The following is a 19,819-nucleotide window of genomic DNA, read 5'->3' as shown; positions in this document are numbered from 1 at the left end:
TGGAATGCTGTTTTAACTGTGGCCTTCAGTCTGCAGTATACATTTTCAGTGACAACCATGACAGTGACTAGAGATGGGGACAACTCACTATTTTGGCGAGTTGTCTTGCTTCGTGAGTCGTCAAAAGTTGACGATTCACGAAACTGCCTCCATGAACCGACGAAGCATGAATTTATTCATTGATTTGTGGGGGGATTATTTAAAAAAAACCTGACAAAGTGCCGCCCCCATGCTACCCCCACTGTAATCACCAGCGCCGCTGCCTTAAGGCAGGCTAAGGGAATCCAGGCTGTCCTTTGCAAAGATGGCAGCTGCCACTTCCCTACCCTAAATGAAGCTGCAGCCGCCATCTTTGCAAAGCACAGCCAATGTCCCTTTCTACAGGCCATATCTGTGTAGAACTGCTGGACACGGTGGCAGTGATTAGAGGGGGGGGGCTAAGGTAGGGAGAGGAAGGGAGCAGGGGATAGGCTTGGGGGTGGAGGGCTGCCAATCAGCCCCCTGATCGGCAGGCCAATGGGCAGAATGGGAAAGCCATAGGAAGAGAGAGAAGGCTAGCTTTCCCTCTCTATGTATGGGGGACAAATAAAACTGGGGCAATATTTGCCTCTTTATATCTGTTGGGGTCTCTGGAACCCATTAATATGAAGGGATGAATATTTAACTAATCAGCTATTTCTGACGAATATTGTGATCTGTTTTTTTTATTCGTCCCCATGTCTAATAGTAACTCAAAAAGAAAAAGTGGGTTTCAGAGACCATTCTAACCTGTTTCTTGAAGGATAGAATGGTGGGAGCTTGGTGTACAAGAACAGGCAGTGTGTTCCACAATGTTGTGGCCACCACTAAGAAGGTCTTGTTCCTGGTGGTCATTTTCTGGAACTCCCTTGGGGTAAACGCTTGCAACCATTAAGTCTGAGATGATTGAGTGGTCCAGGTAGAAGATCTTGGGGAGATATGCTCTAACAAGTATCAAGGTTCTAAACTGTTAAGCCTTATAGAGTAAAATTAGCACTTTGAATTGGGCACGGAAGCAGACAAAGTGCCAATGCAGGCTTGTCCAAATCAGGGAGATATGATTATATCTAGAAATACGTATTTTCCACCTGCTGCAACCTCTATCACATTCAAAGGCAGCTCTATATAGAGAGCATTGCAATAATCAATCCTCAGGATTATCAACAGATGAACAAATGGAATCAAGGATTTTCTATCCAGGTAGGGCCACAACTGTACAATTTGCTGAAGACAGAAAAAGGCAGACCTGACCACAGCAGAAATTTGCTTCTCCGTACGGAGCACCAGGTCCAAGAGCACCTCAAATCATATGATTCTCACACAATACGACAACTGTCTTATAATCTTAGAACTTCAGAGCTGGAAGGGACCCTTCGGATCATTGAATCCAACCCCTGTCAAAGAGGCACAAATGGGGAATCTATCATAGAGGCTTCTGACTATTCCTGCGCTGTTAGTTATACTGCTAAAAAGTTTATATGATTTACATTATTGTAGACAATGTTAAACTGAACACATAACATTTCCCCCCCCCTCTCTCTCTCAATCTCTCTCTCTCTCTCTCTCTCTTTTTTTTTCTTTTTTTTTTGGCAACTTTGGTTTATGTTCGTGTAAAGTTTTGAAGCATCTGAGGGCAAAAAAAGTCAGCCAGGCGATAATATTTTAAACAGAACAGAAGTACATGAACTCGCCTGTATATCACCAGCCGCATCCAATACAATCAGCAATGTTTTCAGAGGTTTGCAGAAGGGTGAGCAGAGTCCAAACTTAAACTCCCGATTGTCCCTATATAGTGGTGCCTCACTTGACGATGTTAATTCGTTCCAGCAAAATCGCTGTAGAGTGAAAATGTTGTCAAACAAAATTTAAAAAACCATTGAAACACGTTTTCTGCAGCCGGTGGCCATTTTGAAAGCTGACGATCAGCTGTTCGCTGATCGTCGTAAAGCGAAAATCGGTTCCTGAAGCAGGGAAACGATCATTGCAAAGCGGAAAAACCCCATTTAAACCACTGTTTTGCGATTGCAAAAGCGATCACAAAAACCTAATTGTACAGCGATTTCCTTGTTAAGCGAGGCACCACTGTACAAGATATTTCCACTAACAATTATGGGACGCACACTCCTACATGCTAGAAGTGTTAAGTCTTTTGTTTTTGTTGTTTAGTCGTTCAGTTGTGTCCAACTCTTCGTGACCCCATGGACCAGAGCACTGTTGAGAGTTCTGGTACTGTACTGAATTCCAGTACAAATGCACAGCAGAAGTGCCAGCCGGTTCAGGCAGAATTAGCTAGAAGTTTCCCTTTGTACCCGCCCCTCACCAAACACTAGCACTCAAGAATAACACTCAGGAGGCCTTTTTGTATAAAAGAAAGAAATCTATATTCTACTCACGAAGATAAGCATTTAGAAGGTTTCAGGTAGATACAGGAATAAAAATAGCGAATACAATGTTCTTCTGTTCTGGCCCCACGTGGCTGGAGGGATCTCCAGGCTCAGTGGGCCGGCATGGAACCTTTACATCTTTCCAGGTGAAGAGCGTGTGCAAGAATGGTGACCAACAATGGTGGTTGAATCACCTCATGGCCAGGAGGGCCGGAAACAGGGGTGGAGCCTCCCTACCCGGGAACAACAAACTTTCTAATTGGTCAGCATGTAAACAAACAAGCAAACAAGTTAGTTTGTGTTGCAGGCCCTTCCCCTTTGGAAATTTACATCTAGATTGCTTGACCATCCAACACCCCTTCTCAATCTAGCATGCTAAATTTCAACAAGTCCCATCAAGCTTCGCAGGTTCTGGAAGCCATCTCTTGGTAGAGGTTTGGTCAGGATGTCTGCTGTCATCTCCGTGGATGGACAGTAGGTCATCTGAATGGTACCCCTCTGGACCAGGTCTCGCGCTAGCTCATATCTCACACCAATGTGCTTGGTGCGCGCGTTCATCTTTTCTGCATGCGATAGCCTGATGCAGCTTTGATTGTCCTCCATCATCTGGAACGGTGTTCCTCCTTCTATCTCGAAGTCCGTCAGCAGCTTCTCCAGCCATAGCAGTTCTCTGCATGCTTCTGCCGCTGCAATGAACTCTGCTTCTGTGGAAGACAAAGCTACAACATCCTGTTTACGACTGCCCCATGAGATAGGACCATCCCCATACATAAAGAGGAAACCACTAGTGGATTTACGATCTTCTGGATCCTCAGCCCAGTCCGAATCTACCATTCCCACAAGTTTTGGAGTGTCACTAGCTGGCAGTCTTATCTTAAAGTCCATGGTCCCTTTCAAGTATCTAACTACTCTTTTTACTGCTGTCCAATCACTCTGTGTCGGTGAGCTGACTTTTCTGCTCAATATTCCTACTGCAGTGGCAATATCAGGTCTTGCAGTAGTTGTCAAGTATAAGAGCTTCCCTATAGCTGCTCTATACTGGTTATTGTCGGGCAAAGGTTCTCCTTTCTCTTTACTTTTGTAAAAATCTGTAGTCATTGGTGTAGCAGCACCATGGGCATCCTGCATACCTAGCATATCTAACAGTTCAAGTATCTTTTGTTTCTGACTCAATAAATATGAGCCATCTGCTGCTTTCTCAATTTGAATACCCAAATAATATGTCGCATTTCCCAGCTCCTTTATTTCTACCTCTTTGCTCAGATTCTGTACTATACCTCTGTACTCCCCTTCTTCATGGGTTGCTACTATGAGGTCATCAACATAGGCTAGAATATATGTGTAGTGTCCATTCCTGTTCCTAGTATACAGGCACTGATCTGCTCTTCCTTGCGTGAAGCCTTGCTGAAGTAGCATTTTGTTCAACTTCTCATTCCAGGCTCTGGCTGCCTGTTTCAGTCCATAAAGGCCTTTCTTCAGTTTGCAGACAAAGTCGGGGTGCTTCTTGTCAATGAAGCCTGGTGGTTGTTGCATGTAGAGGTCTTCTTCGATTTCGCCATGAAGAAATGCAGTTTTGACATCTAGGTGCTTGACTAGCATCTGTCTGGATGCTGCAATACTCAGGAGCATTCTTATAGTGCTGTGTTTCACAACTGGAGCAAAGGTTTCATCAAAGTCTTCTCCATACTTTTGTAGAAATCCTTTGGCAACTAATCTTGCTTTGTAGCGTTCCACTTGTCCATCTGCTCCCTTTTTCTCTTTGAATACCCATTTGCATCCGATTGCTTTCTTTCCTGCTGGTAACTTTGTCAATGTCCATGTTTCATTCTTGTGTAGGGCTTCTATCTCCTCTTTCGCAGCTTGTTTCCATTTGGCTCCCTCTTGTGCTGGCATTTGTTCAACTTCTTCCCAGCTCGCTGGCTCGTCTGTCTGCGACGACCTTGCAAGGTAGGACAGGCGAAGCGGCGGCACACCTCTGTTGGATCGTGATGAGCGTCGGACCTCTGGTTCTGGAACCTCTGGCAGCGTGGTGCCATCCTCTGGTTCTGCAGAGTTGTCGACTGCTTCATCTGTATCCCCTTCTGTTGGTGTACTGCTCTCATTCTTCATCTCATCCTCATCTTCCTCTTCCTCTGGTTCGTTTTGTGAGGGCACTGGGATAGGTATGTCTAGGAGAGGTTGGCTGTATTGATTCTGTTCATCAGAGTTGTCTAGCACAGTCCCTCTCTTGTCAGCCTTCCTTTGTTCATCAAAGTGAACCACGTGCCTTGTACTGACCTCACCAGTTCTCAGATTCATGACTCTGTAACCCTTGACACCTGAATCATACCCAATAAGAATTGTTTGTTCAGTTCTAGAGTCCAACTTATGCCTTTTCTCTTTGGGAATGTAAGAGTATGCAATGCTTCCAAAAACTCTAATGTGTGAGATGTTTGGGACTCTACCATGCCAAAGTTCAAAGGGTGTTTTTGTGGTAGCTTTTGTTGGTAGTCTGTTCTGAAGGTAAGTAGCAGTTATAATAGCTTCATCCCACATCCTGGTGGGTAGCTCTGCATCTGCAAGCATGCATCTAGTCATCTCCAGAAGAGACCTTAGTTTTCTCTCAGCTACTCCATTTTGTTCTGGTGTGTATGGAACAGTCCTTCTGTGTAGGATACCTTGTTCCTCAAAGAATGTCTGTGTGTGGTTTGAAATGTACTCACCACCATTATCTGACTGAAAAACCTTAGGTTTTCTTTCAAATTTGTTGCTCACCATGGCCACGTATTTCCTCAGAAGGTTGTGGGTTTCACTCTTGTCCTTCAGTAGGTAGGTGACACAGTACCTTGAAAAATCATCCAGAAAAATTAGAATATATCTGTTGCCTCCCATCGATGGTACATTAATTGGTCCACATAAGTCAGTGTGAATCAAGTCTAACACTTTTGTGCTTCTTTGTTCAGTACTTGAATGAAATGAGGGTCTGACCCCTTTTTCTGTAAGGCAACTTACGCACCTGGATGTCTTGTTACTGTCATGTGGCTTTACCTCAAGTCCTTTGACCAGGTTCCTTTTGTGCAGTTCCAGGATTGCACTTGTGTCTCTATGAGCAAATCTGCGATGCCACAGGTCCAGGCTGCTCACTTCTTCTTGCACTGTCTGCGCTGTGTTGATCTGCACCTGTTCATCTAAGAGACTGACTTTATATATGCCATTAGATTCATAAGCTTCCAAATATATTTCATTGTCCTTTTCAACTGTGCATTTTTCACCATAAAAATGTACATCAAAACCCTTTTTCGCGAGACTTGACACACTGAACATATTGCAGTCAAGGTTGGGAACATAGACCACGTCACTTACAGTAGTTTCATAGACTGCATTTGGTGTTAGACACATCAAAGTTCCAGACCCCTTGCCTTGCACCTCCACACAGTTCCCATCAGCCACCTTAATTTGCCCATTGGCTGATGAATCAAAAGTTTTAAAAAATGTTTTGTCATGAGTAGCATGCTGTGAACATCCACTGTCAATAATCCATGAGCCTCTATTTCTCTGGTAGCTCGGTGTAACTTCATAAGCTATAAATGCACTCTGTTTAGTTTCTTTCTTTGGCCTTTCTGTAGCTCTGTCCCTCTTGTGACCAGAAGCTGCATTCTTGCCTTTGCTAGCTCTTTGTTCAACTTGGTGAGAGCTCCCATTGGCTGGAGCCTCCTTGTGGGCGTCACAGTCCCTTGATTTATGTCCTTTCCTCCCACAAGACCAGCAGCTGATACGTGATTGGTCGTGGGGCGGAGCCTTTCTATGGCTCCTGTTTTGAATCAGGTAATTTGATCCACTTGCCTCTTGGGAACTGAAATAGCCTCCTGCCTGGTTTCTGCATTCATCTCTCAGAGCCTTAACACTGGCATCAAAAGACAACTGTTGTGCATTTACAACTGAGGCAAAAGCATCAAAACGTTCTCCTAGGGATGCTAGCAGAAATCCCCTTTTCATCCTATCAGGCATTTGATGACCAGATGCAATCAGATTATCTGTAATATTTAAAAATTCAGATATGTGTTTTTCACAATCCTTCTTATTATTTAAGCAGATCCTGGTTAAATCCTTAATTAATGCTGCCTCAGTTTGGTGGCTTGCAATCCCAAAAGATTCCTCCAGATTTTTAAGCATTTCTTTTGCTGTTTCACAATTTGCAACATAGGCCAATTGTTCATCAGTTAGGTTGCGAAAAATTATTGTTTGTGCAGTTATATCTTTCTTTTCCCATTCTACTTTAGCTTTGCTTTCTTCTGGTTTGTCTGAATTTAAGCAATCATTGAGCTCCATGCCCTTAAATTCCAGTAATAGTCTTTGTTTCCATCTCACAAAATTAAATGAGGTTAAGGCTGGCAATTTAATTTCCTTCTTTTCTGCCATTCCTGCCTCCTTTTCAGCACAAAATCAACAAGCAAACAATAGCAAACTCTCTTCAGCTAGTTTGGTATATTGGGGGGGGGGGGGGAGAAAAAGAAACGCAATATACACTTGGAAAACAACAAACGCCCGAAAAATACTTCTTAGCTAATCTTTTCCTTTTTGCTGGCTGTTTAGTCATTCTCTGGGCCACATAACCTGTTGAGAGTTCTGGTACTGTACTGAATTCCAGTACAAATGCACAGCAGAAGTGCCAGCCGGTTCAGGCAGAATTAGCTAGAAGTTTCCCTTTGTACCCGCCCCTCACCAAACACTAGCACTCAAGAATAACACTCAGGAGGCCTTTTTGTATAAAAGAAAGAAATCTATATTCTACTCACGAAGATAAGCATTTAGAAGGTTTCAGGTAGATACAGGAATAAAAATAGCGAATACAATGTTCTTCTGTTCTGGCCCCACGTGGCTGGAGGGATCTCCAGGCTCAGTGGGCCGGCATGGAACCTTTACATCTTTCCAGGTGAAGAGCGTGTGCAAGAATGGTGACCAACAATGGTGGTTGAATCACCTCATGGCCAGGAGGGCCGGAAACAGGGGTGGAGCCTCCCTACCCGGGAACAACAAACTTTCTAATTGGTCAGCATGTAAACAAACAAGCAAACAAGTTAGTTTGTGTTGCAGGCCCTTCCCCTTTGGAAATTTACATCTAGATTGCTTGACCATCCAACAAGCACATCAGGCCCTCCAGTTTTCCATGGCCTCTTGCAGTTTGGTCAAATTCATGTTGTTTGCTTCGGTGACACTGTCCAACCATCTCGTCCTCTGTCGTCCCCTTCTCCTCTTTCCTTCACACTTTCCCAACATCAGGGTCTTTCCCAGGGAGTCTTCTCTTCTCATGAGATGGCCAAAGTATTGGAGCCTCGGCTTCAGGATCTGTCCTTCCAGTGGACACAAAGGGTTGATTTCCTTCAGATCGGATAGGTTTGATCACCTTCCAGTCCAGGGGACTCTCAAGAGTCTCCCCCAGCATCAAAATTCAAAAGCATCCATTCTTCGGCGGTCAGGCTTCTTTATGGTCCAGCTCTCACTTTCATACATCGCTACTAGAAAAACAATAGCTTGGATTATGTGGACCTTTGTCAGCAAAGTGATATCTCTGCTTTTTAAGATGCTATCTATATTTGTCATCGCTTTCCTCCCAAGTAGCAGGCGTCTTTTAATTTTGTGGCTGCTGTCACCATTTGCAGTTATCATGGGGCCCAGAAAAGTAAAATCAATGTTTATTCTTATCATGTCCTGTTTGACCACATCTAGCTTACCAAGGTTCATAGATCTTACATTCCAGGTTCCTGTGCAGTATTTTTCTTTGCAGCATCGGACTTTCCTTTTACTTCCAGGCGCTTCTGCATCTGAGCGTCCTATCGGCTTTGGCCCAACCACTTCATTAACTCTGAAGCTACTTGTACTTGGCCTCCGCTCTTCCTCAGTAGCATGTTGGATGCCTTCTGACCTGAGGGGCTCATCTTCCAGCATCATATCTTTTAGCGTTTTGTTTCTGTTCATGGAGTTTTCTTGGCAAAGATACTGGAGTGGCATTGCCAGTTCCTGCTCCAGGTGGATCGCATTTAGTCAGAACTCTCCACTATGACCTGTCTCTACCTCTCGTTTTCCATCAATCCAGGTGAGGCGATTTCTGTGCTGAACTCATGTCTGGACCTGATAATGGACTGGATGATGGCTAATAAATTGAAACTCAATCCAGACAAGATGGACGTGCTGTTAGTGGGTGCTTCACTGGACAGGCTGGAGGGCCATTTCCCTGTCCTGAATGGGGTTACACTCCCCCTGAGGGACAGGGTCCACAGCCTGGGAGTGCTTCTGCACCCCAGTCTAACACTGGCAGCCCAGGTGGACTCGGTGGCCAGAGGCGCCTTCCTTCAGCTGCAGAAATTATACCAGCTACGGCCCTATCTGGACGAGCGGAGTCTCATGACAGTTACACACGCACTGGTAACATCTCGCATAGATTACTGCAATGCGCTCTACGTGGGGCTGCCTTTGAAGATGGTCCAGTGACAGTAACTGGTCCAGAATCGAGCTGCGCGGCTCGTGAGTGGTGGGGCCGCTAGGGAACATATCAAGCCGATTCTGTTTAAGTTACATTGGCTACCAGTTGCTGCCCAGGCCCAATTCAAAGTGCTTATAAAGCCCTAAATGGCTTAAGCCCTGGATACCTGAAGGGCCGCCTCCTTTCATATGAACCTACCCATCAGTTAAGATCTAGCCAGGGGACCCTTTTGAAAGAGCCATCCCTTAAGGAGATAAGAGGGATGGCTTGTAGAGAAAGGGCCTTTTCGGCAGTTGCCCCCAGACTATGGAATGCCCTCCTGACTGAGATTCATCTGGCGCCAACGCTGATGATATTTCAGCACCAGGTCAAAACCTTCCTGTCCCAGAAGGCTTTTAATTGAAATAATATCAGCTGTGGGTCCGATGGCAATTTTTAGAGTACAGTTGTGCCTCACTTTACAATTGCCCCGCATTACGATGAAACCACATTACGACGACGTTTTCGCGATCACTTTTGTGATCACAAAACGATGGTCTGAATAGGCTTTTTTCGCTTTGCGATGATCGGTTCCCTGCTTCAGGAACCGATTATTTGCAAATCGATAATTTTGCTACAGCTGATCGGCAGTTTCAAAATGGCCACCGGGCAAATAAAATGGCTCCCTGCTGTTTTCTGGGATGGATTCCTCGCAAGACAGCCACCGAAAATGGCCGCCCTATGGAGGATCTTCGCTGGACGGTGAGTTTTTAGCCCATTGGAACACATTAAACGGGTTTTAATGTGTTTCAATGGATTTTTTATTTTCGCATTATGACGTTTTCATTCTACAACAATTTCGCTGGAACGAATTTACGTTGTAATGCGAGGCACCACTGTACATATTTTAACTGCATTTTAATTATTTTGTCTTTCTTTGTATTTTAAATGTTGTAAGCTGTCCAGAGACCTTTGGGTAGTGTGGGCGGCATATAAGTTAAATAAATAAATAAATAAATAAATAAATAAATAAATAAATAAATAAATAAATAAATAAATAAATAAATAAATAAATAAATGGTAAACATAAGCGACATAAAAACACATTCAAACACAGTAAGGAACAACAATCCATTTAAAACCCTACTCAGGCAGCCAGTCACTCAAGGAAAGCTTGCCTAAAGAGAGAGATCTTCTCTGGCTTACTTTCAATTTGTAAAGTGTAGATGTTTTTCTGGAGTCAAATTCTCTGGTAACCTGTAAAGTTCTACTTTCTAAAGTGAGATAAATAGATACTTTAGCACCAGGACAAAACTTTGAAGTCCACCACCACCTGTTTTGATAAAAATGTAATAAAAAGAATGAACATGCATGGTGCCTTTTTAATAGTGCCCTCACCCACAGTTCCAGTGTAACAGTAGAGAGTAAGAATGGCTAAGTTGTTTTCTGTTAAAACTCCAGAAATGTACTTGTATGCTTTATGACTAAAGTTACAGATAACAGTTTAGTAGAATTCAAGTTGGTTTTGATTAAAATAATAGGCAGAATCCTCTTATTTATGTAAGATTTGTGTAATTGTGGCCAAGTTGTGAGGTGTGTACCAGGATACATATTGAGTGCACAACTGGGCATGTGACCAGGTACACAACCAAGATAAGCATCAGCACCTCTTCAACCATGGCAAGTTATACATTGATGCCCTATTGAACACCAATACAGCTTTGGCCAATATTTTAATGTATGGACAATGACATGATATGTCACAAAATGTTACTGATGACTAAAATATTCATAACTGTGTTTAGACCTAATTATCCTAATTATCCAGTCAAAATAAAATCCATAGAAAGAGTTTAGTCAGTAAATTGGGTACCTGGCTACTAAGCCAGATGTTGGGAGTTTGATTCCCCACTGTCCTTACTGAGAGAAGAGCCAACCCACGTAGAAGGTGCAGAAGGAACTGGTAAACCACTTCTGAGCACCCTGTAGTTTGACAACCCACTAATAATCATGTGCTGTTCAGAAGCCAATTATGACTTATGACAACCTTTCTTTTTTTTCCCCCCAGAAAGTATTCAGAACTACCTTACCATTCCTTTTTTCTGGGGATGTCCTGGGACTGTGCAGCTTGCTCATGGCCACACAGGCTGGTTCTTCTGGGATGCACAGCGGGTAACTGAACTCCCAACATCTGGCTCCACAGCCAGATACCTAAACCAGTGGTTCTTAACCTTTGTTACTCAGGTATTTTTGAACTGCAACTCCCAGACACCTCAGCCAGCAGAGCTGATGGTGAAGGCTTCTGGGAGTTGCAGTCCAAAAACATCTGAGTAACAAAGGTTAAGAACCAGTGCATTAGAATATGCCTCTCCCTCCCAACTGGAAAGGATTGGAAATGGTCTATCATTAATTTGGCAGTTGTGTGGTGCCTTCCACCACTATGGCTGTGGGAGAACCTGCTGCACAGCAGATCTTGATTCAAAGTCAACCTCTGAGAAACATCTGGTATTGTGCCCACTCATTTTTGTAGTGTTTCTTTAAAAAAAAAAAAAATCAAAATCTAATACTCTCCTCTCTTACTTTCTCAAGGGAAGAGAGTAAGAGAGAAAATACCCCCAGTTATGCAATGGATGTTTTTAAGTAAATTGTTCTTAAATTTCTTAAACCTTTAAGTAGATTTTTTTTTCTTAGCCGACACTAGTCCACCCATAATCCTTGAATTAGCTGCTTATAACGATTAAGGCATCCAATCCAGTCCATCTTTCTAAGGCGAAGGCACTCTACACACCTTCCAGAGCAAAATGTTTCACACTGGGAAATGCCAAGCAGTCCGGCCCCCAGGCCTTTCTTTTTTCTTTCCTTTCTTCCTTGGCTGAGGCCATAAAACCTGGCGAAACCATCAGCTGACCTTGCATTCTTCCACCAGCAGGCAAGCGATCAAAGGGAGGGAGCGCCTCTGTGAGCTGAGCCAGGCCGGGGAGGCTCCGCCGCGCCGGACCAGCCCCGGTTTTCAGTTTCGTTTCTTCCGCTCCGGCAAGCGGTTCCCTACCTTTACCTTTGGCAGGTTTCGCCTGGAGGCAGAGCAGGAGCTGGCGGCGTTGGGTGTTCCCGCTGCCACCCAGTGAGTGGAAGGAGGAAGAAAGAAGACGCGAAGGTGCGCTCAAAATGCCCAAACGGACGCTCAAAGAGACCAGGGCGATCGGAGAACAGTTTGTACAGTTCCTAAAGGACTCTGGCCGGCAAGTGATAAAGGACAGAGAGCAACTGAAGACCATCTACAACCAGGAGTTCCGGTACAGGTAAAAAAAAGAGAGAGAGAGAGAGAAAAAGACGAAACAAAAAAGTCCACCCCGAGATGAATGGAGAGCAGGAAGGATTGAGGGCGGTGTTGTAGCACCAGTGCTAAAAGGAACGCTCTTCCCTTCTCTTATTTGGCTTTCAGGTTAGTAGGTTCGGAGCCCAGCCCTGGAACTTCAGAGTAACAAACCCTGAAGGGATTCACACACACAGAGAGTAAGCTTCGCAAGAGGCCACTTCCTTTCCTTTTTTTTTTTGTTTTAATATTGTGCAGTACCCCTCAGGGATTATTAGGCGCTGGGCTTAAAATGAGCTAGTGGAACCTTTGGTTTACTTTGGGTGGCCATGATGGAAATTGGAAGGGGAGGCCAGGGATTAATCATCTCCGCCCAAACTCTCTCAGTAGAAGTAACTGCTGTGTCCGGGAAACACAACAGAACTTCAGCAGGGCTGTGTTGCAGGTAGATAAGAAAGGAGTCGTCAGGACACTGATGGGAGAGGCAGATTGAAGACTGGCTTGGATGAAAATGTGGTTGAGAAGAGTATTTGTTGCCAGATTGACCAGAAGTTAGAATCCTGGTGGACTTTGTTGTTGTTGTTGTTTTTTTAACCAAACTCTGAATCTGAACTTTGCTCCCAGACCACATAGTTGTCTCTGTCCCCCCCCCCCCCCAGTTGTTGGGTTGGTTTCCAAGAGAAATAACCTGGCTGTAGAATGGTTCCAGTTGAAATAGCTGAGTGGACAGTGTATTTTGTGTGTGCCTGCACTGGTAACTCGGTTCCAAGCCCTGTGGCTTCAGGGTGGCTTAAAGCTATTTTGTGGATTTCTGTCTTTCAAAGCTAAGGATCAAAGACTGCAAGCATGTAGTCTTAAGCCCCATTGAACATGGTGGGACTTCCTTCTGAGTAGAAAATTTACAGCTGAAGAGTGGGTAAAAAACCCCAATGACTCAGATGGATGCAATGTGTGAAGGAAGCACTTCTTCTGCTGCTACTTTTGAAAGAGATTTTTATTTGGGTTTAATAGTTATCTTGAAGACGACGTCCCAGTCTAAAGAGCATAGTTGAGGGAATGGAGATAGTAACATGGTTGTTTGTGAAGCATTTCATACTAAAATATGGTATCTAAATGGCTTCAAAGACGGGAAGACCCAAACCGTACCAATTACTGTTCATAGAGTTTATAAAAGATTGTGTGCAATGAGAAAGCAAAAGTGAATTGGGATAAATGGATAAAGAATTGTATACATGCTAGAGAGAGCTCATAAAGGTTGTCTTTTAGCCTTGAGTGTGAAGCATATGCAAGTGTATTGAGTGATTTTGAATATTGGCGTCATGGTGATGAAACAAAGGTGTAGCAAAAGTAGGCAGAGTCTTAAAAGGTTAAGGAAGTCTGCTGTGAACAATTCAAGATTGAATGTAGCATCATCCTAACTAGTAAACCTGGTCATCCCATGCCAACTGGGAGGATTGTGAAACAGAGCTACGAACTAAGAATATTGGGTGTCTGTGTCCCACATACTTGGTGGAACTTCCTATGTATGGGTGCCAGGAACCCTTGCAATGAAGACTACATATGCAAAGGCCTGCTTCCATTGTGTCAGAACAGTGAGGACAGGAAATGAAAACAAAGGGAAAAACAAAAAGGCAAAAGACCCTGCTGAGAAATCCCTCTAGAGGGTTGCCCTAGGAAACTAGTGAAAATCATTTGGCCCTGAGGAGAGACAAATGGGAAGATGAGCAACATCATGAATGAAAAGAGCAGATAACCGCTTACAATTAAGCCTTGATTAGCCTCTGAGAAGCAGCAAATAGTTTTTTGAAACCCAGTGTGTTTGTTGCACATCCCCACTCAGATTTTTTTTTCCTGTAGTGGAGCATTTTAGTATATACAATCTGCTTATGTAACAAATTTTGCTTTAGGACTTATAGTTTTGGATGTCAACATTTTAATATCTTGAATATTAAATTCAACAGGGGGAGGGGGAGAGAGAGGGGGGGAGAGGGAGAGGATAAAGGTCCGAGGTGAGATTTTGCAAGAGAAGCGCTCTGTTGTCCTAGCCCCCCTGATCCTCGCAAATGACCTGCAATAATCTACAAAGTTGTTTTCCATCTCAGAGAGTCCAGAGGATAGCATGTCAGTTTGTTGCTAAAGAAAACAAGAGTCTTGAGACACTTTGTATGCACTGTGTGTTAGGGCTGTACAAGATTATTTCTTCTTTTGCCATGCTTTTTCCCCCTTATGAATAAAACTGAATGTAACAGATGTAACAGAATAAAACTGAATGTGACACTGAAAATTCTGTGCCTGAAGTCTTTTCATAGACATATAGAAGTGTGTCTTTGAAGTGCAGAAAAGAGTAAACTGGGGGAGCCAGCTTACATTTTGAAAAGATAAACTAGAAAATCCCATATTTTACTAACTTCATTACTAGGCCAGTCAAAAAGGCACAACTTGGGTGCTATTAACTCACAATTTTATCTCAAGATAATTTGTTCTGTTGCAACAGTTTCCAGAGGAAACTGTTTGTTCATCTATATTAATTACTTGAAATATATCTATATTAATTACTTGAAATAAAATAAGATAATTGAATACAGCAAGCACCATATATCATAGGTTGATCAAAGCAAAGTATAAATACATAAGAGCAAAGCCTAAATACTATGTCTTTCTTCAGCTGGTGCTCCTTCTACCTGAACATAATGCGTCCTTCTAATCCCAACTTCCTTGCAGATGTTTGTTTCATCCTCGGGATCATTTGTCTATGCCTTATCTCCAGTGTCAGACTTGTCCACTCCTTTTTCTTTGGCCTTGGTTCAGGAATGCCTAATCATTTCTCAAGCAGGGCCCAGAGGCACAACATTTCGTTTTGCAAGCATAATTGATTTTGGCAGTGATTAAATATATACATGTTATATATCGGTGTATCAGGATGCTGTTAGAATGGATAGGATATCCTGACTTTTTCTAAATTCTGAGCAAAATCCAGATTTGGTGCTTTTCTTAAACCTCTCATCAGAATGTCTTTGATTGGCTTTCCTGGGCTCCTTTATTCTGGTGTTGTTGTCAGTATCTTGTAGCAATTTTAGTGTAAAATCTGTCCAGTTGGAGATTGGATTCACAAGATAACTCTGTAAACTGCACAGTTTAGTGGAAAACAGTTCAGGAATTTGTCTGCATTCAGGAGCTAGTTTGGGGTTATTCAAATATTATTGAATTACTGATTGTCTAATTCAGTGGTTCTTAACCTTGGGTTACTCAAGTGTTTTTGGACTGCAACTCCCAGAAACCTTCACCACTAGCTCTGCTGGCTGGGGTTTCTGGGAGTTGCAGTTCAAAAACACCTGAGTAACCCAAGGTTAAGAACCACTGGTCTAATTAACCAAAGTCTAGCATGTGTGCAGTATGCATTTGAATTAACAATATCTTTGATTTCAGGTCTCAAGCAACCAATTCTACATTTACAGACAAAGGTTTCTGCAGATGAAATTTTTAGCAAGATATTTTTGTACAGTATTTCCAGTTTGGCAATTAGGTTTCCACTTTGGCTATTCTACTAATGATTGTTCTTGTGGGCCAAACAGCTGTTACTAGATTGTCCTTTGGTTAAGGGATTGACTAATGCAATTTTATTAAAAAAGAGTTACCCCAGTACACAGATCCCCTACTATTGTCTTGGCTTATTTGTTGACCAATATTTCAGGTTGATACTCGTCTTCCTTCTGCCTTTGAATTCTTTGGCATTGATAGAGGACTTTGGAGGGAGATAGAATGATCTGTAATTCTGCAAGGTATGGAGAAGCTAAGAGGTATGAGATGCTTGCCTTCCTCATGTCCAGAGGAGGTTCCTTTTAGCTGCTTAGAAACCGTAGTGAAAGTGAGACCTCCACAGTGGGATTTGGTCTGTTGGGTGACCTCTTCAGCAGTAGGCTAGATGCATTAGCCTCAGCTGAGAGGATTTATCCAACATTAGCACACTGTGGAGCTCTTGTGCCTCAAGAATTGCACAGAAAAGAATTTATTTGTAGCCACAGGTACTGGGAGAGGAGGAAAGAATGCCCCCCTAAACTTTTATGAATGTGTATAGAACTGGTATTGAGGAGCCATACTGAGTTGGACACTTGAATTCATCAGAGTGATCCTGCTGACCTTTGCTACTGCATAACAGAGGAACCCTTTTTTGTTGTTGTCTGGACAGAGATAATGAAAACAGACCCAACTTCTCCTCTGTGCTCTATGTACTAGGCGTATGTGGCCGTGCTACAATTCAAGGGAAATTGGTGCATTTTGGAAAGGTAAGAAATGGTTCTGTTGGTGATTCTTAGATCCCAACCTGATAGATTGCGTTGGGTTGCCTGGATTTATGGGCCTTATGAATCAATAGCTATTAAAGCAAGTCTTCTCAGGTCTATCAAGGTATAAACCCTAGTTCTATTATATCTTCAGAGACTATCCTCTCCCAGTCTCTTTTTAGCTATTCACAACTTTAACAGAAACATGCAGATACTTTGGGCTAAATGCAATGTTGTGCTGACTTTACAACATCTGCACAACTGAACTTGCTTCCTCTTCCTCCCTGCAGCCCTCAGTGTGACATGGAAGCAGGCTCCAGAGGGTGTTCCAGTCCTCCAGATGCACTGGAAGGAAATGGTGCTGTTCTAGTTTTACTGCTGACAGCAGTTCTGCAGATGAGTGTACCATTTTTAATTCTGGCCCATGGTCATATCTGCATTTGGTACATTTTAAGGTCATGCCTGATTTGCTTGTGAAGCACTAACTGCCCACTCTATCCTACCAGTTGCTAGAAATCATTCTCTTCCTGCTCTTTGCTCCCCATCTACAGGTAAAGAGGAGAATAAAGCTTACTGATCAGTACTGGAAACCACAGAATGATGCTGGGGAACAGCCTGCGCAAGACCCAAGCCCAGGTGCTGGTCCACCTCCCCGCCGTTCACGTGCGAAAGAAAGGTATGGAAGGAATATGGTATAGAACTCGTTAGTGTTAATTGATCCCATCCCTATTAATGTGGAATGGGGTATTGTGGGGAAACTCCTAACTCTGCAGTCTCTCCTCTTCAGAGCAGAATTTTTCTCCATGAAGAATGATGTAGAGGTTGTTTCCAAATTTGACCAGGGAAATGGGGAAATCCGTTTCCATGTGTCCCCTAAGAAGCCCATAGTGGTCCCCATTTCAGTAAAGAATAATGGGGAAAATGAAGTGACATTCTGCAAGTACAGAAAACTAAATAAACAGCATGAGTTTACCATTGAGGTTTCTGAACGCCCACCTCTGAGACTACCACCAGGTAATGTATTTGTTTATCATGTATTTCTTAAATTAGATTGTGTGACTAGATCAAGGGAATTGGGATGGGCAACAATTTGAAATGTTAAATATCCTCATCTTGAAAAATTGTTGGCTTATAGCTTGGCTTCCAGAGTGGTGTTGGGATTTTTAGTAAAAACAAGTAATTTTTATAAATCCTGAAAACATCCCACTGAAATCTAGTAGGCAGAGAGCTACAAAGACATTTCTAGAACCCTTCCACTCTTCACTGATGTTATGGTGGGTCCTAAAAGCCAGCTGCGAAGAGCATTCATACCAATGCAGTAGATATGACTGATTCTTTTCTGCAGATATTTTTTCGAGGCATTCTGACAACCCTTGGTGAGACTTGGCCCAAAGCACTATGAGAAAGAGAAGGAAGGAGTACATATCTTGGAATTTTTAAATTAAACATCCAGTAGTATAATTATTTCTTTAGAAGCAGGTGTTGCTATTTCAAATGTATATGATGGAGTGGGTCCCTTGTCAACGTGAAGCAGAGTTTTGAAGGTCACCTGAAGTGAATTGAGGATATGCTCAGTGTGATTCAGCATTTAGCATAGTAAAGACTCGACTGATGGGCAAAAATTATTTTAAGAAGTACTGGGGAAAGTGTAGGTCTACTACATTTATCCCATAGAACCACTATCTTTCCCCCCTCCCCAGTATCCCCCTTGTATATTATTAAAATCTTGTTGATTTATTTAATGATGTTCCAAACTCCAGTGCATCTTTTGATGAAAGCTTTATTTAAAAGGTGTTCTCAAATTTCTGAGATTTCCTGATATTTATATCAAGTAATTTTCCAGGCTTGTGGAGTTAAAACACCAAAGTAGTGATGCCCATATCTTTTGAGAATCATCACTATTTTGAAATGTGGAGAGGAACAGTTGGCTGACCCTGTCACTTTTCCAAAATTAAAAATTCTAGGATCTGGAATTGTTTCCAGCACTATCTATAGAGGACTTATAAATGTGCAACTTTTTTGTAATAGTTTTAAGTAGAACAGAATTACAGTATTAATACTGCCACATGAAAAAGAATAAGTTTTGTATTTTACTCAATAATTGATAAAGAATCAAATGACAAATATGCACAGGCCAGAATCCTATTACCTCCAAAGGCTAACTTCAGCACTAAATTTCTGCCAGTTAAGCAGTTGAAGCTTGTATTTCTTGTTTGCAAATTTGTGCAATTGATGTATGGTAATAAACTATCTAATGAGTTTAAGTAATAGGATTCTGGCCACAGATCCTGGTTTGTTGGTGATTTTTAAATGGTGTATACTTTGAAAGAGTTATGTGTACCAGTTTCTTAACTTCACGTAGTTTCTTGTACTTCAGAGAGATCATAAGAGCACAAAGAAAACAGGCACACTGATCTTCCCTGTCTGCTTGTAATGAAAGAGGCTTTCTTGTCTTCAGGAGCAACATTTAAAATCTTGGTGCACTGCCTGACGCAGGAGTATGGCTTCTTTTCTCTTGCCGTGAAGTTTGAGTTCACAAGCGAGCAGACTGGGCCCTTCTTCATAGGGCGTTTTGTGTCTGCTGTCTGCAACAGTGAATTTGCAGAAGAACTTGGTCCTACAGCAGCTTATCAGCCTTACCAAGCCAAACTACACAGACCACAGATGGTCACAATAGTGGATGGTATCCCACCAAACGAGTATGTGGCAGTAATTTTCATTCTCATGCTCCTTTTGTCTGTACCAGTCTCTCCCTCTCCTTCTTGAACCATGTCTTTTCTGACTGCACACTTCAGGAATTCCATCCTTAAACAAACCTTGCTGCTTCTTATCTTCTGCCCTCTATCTTTCCCTCATCTGCATGTTGAATTAATCAGTCCCCAAGCTTTTCTCTATTTCATTCTGTCATCAATGCAGGTTGTTAACTCTCGGTTCATGCTACTTTTTAAAAAAAGTTCCTTGCACTCTGCCCATCAGGGATTAGGGACATTTAGACATCCGGAGGTTTTGATCTGTAATTCAGATCAGCTCTCCACAGCAAGTTTAGTGAGAAGAGATTACAGGAGTTAAACAAATAAATAAATAAAAATGGAAGGCCGGAAGTTCCACCACCACCTTTGCAGATGATACTCGGGCTTTTTTTAAAAAAATATTTGAACAGTGGCAGTGGTTTCGCCCAGGTAGGCCATCATCTAGTCATCTCATTGTCAAGTAATAAATAGGCACGTGTCAATTAATTATGTACCAACAGTTTCCAGAGGAATGTTTCCCTGTTGCAGCAAAACTAGCTGATCATTTTGTGGTGCCCTTAGAGACCTTCTCATTGAAGCTTTCATGGTGGTTTGCATTGGTGCTGGACAATAAACACACACACACACACACACAC

The 19,819-nt window shown here is 42.7% G+C and overlaps 1 protein-coding gene across 7 annotated transcripts in view; it reads left to right on the top strand.

The window, feature by feature from the left end:
- Positions 1–11,744: 11,744 nt before the first annotated feature.
- Positions 11,745–19,819, top strand: part of MOV10 (Mov10 RNA helicase) — a 29,905-nt gene continuing 21,830 nt past the window's right edge. Inside the window, exons 1-5 of one of the 7 annotated variants that reach the window (XM_078393361.1) lie at positions 11,745–12,140; positions 16,341–16,437; positions 16,986–17,110; positions 17,227–17,448; positions 18,893–19,133. In XM_078393361.1, the coding sequence (XP_078249487.1) occupies positions 17,032–17,110; positions 17,227–17,448; positions 18,893–19,133 (542 nt within the window). In that variant the 5' untranslated portion in view covers positions 11,745–12,140; positions 16,341–16,437; positions 16,986–17,031. Of the gene's footprint in view, positions 12,284–16,340; positions 16,438–16,985; positions 17,111–17,221; positions 17,449–18,892; positions 19,134–19,819 lie in introns of all 7 variants that reach the window. The other 6 variants (XM_020780607.3, XM_078393362.1, XM_020780609.3 and 3 more) reach the window with 6 other exon arrangements.

The sequence above is a fragment of the Pogona vitticeps genome, chromosome 4 (assembly GCF_051106095.1).
Source record: "Pogona vitticeps strain Pit_001003342236 chromosome 4, PviZW2.1, whole genome shotgun sequence".
NCBI classification, from domain to species: domain Eukaryota; kingdom Metazoa; phylum Chordata; class Lepidosauria; order Squamata; family Agamidae; genus Pogona; species Pogona vitticeps.
The sequence above is the reverse complement of the archived record's forward strand: the minus strand, read 5'-3'. Positions and strand labels throughout refer to the sequence as shown.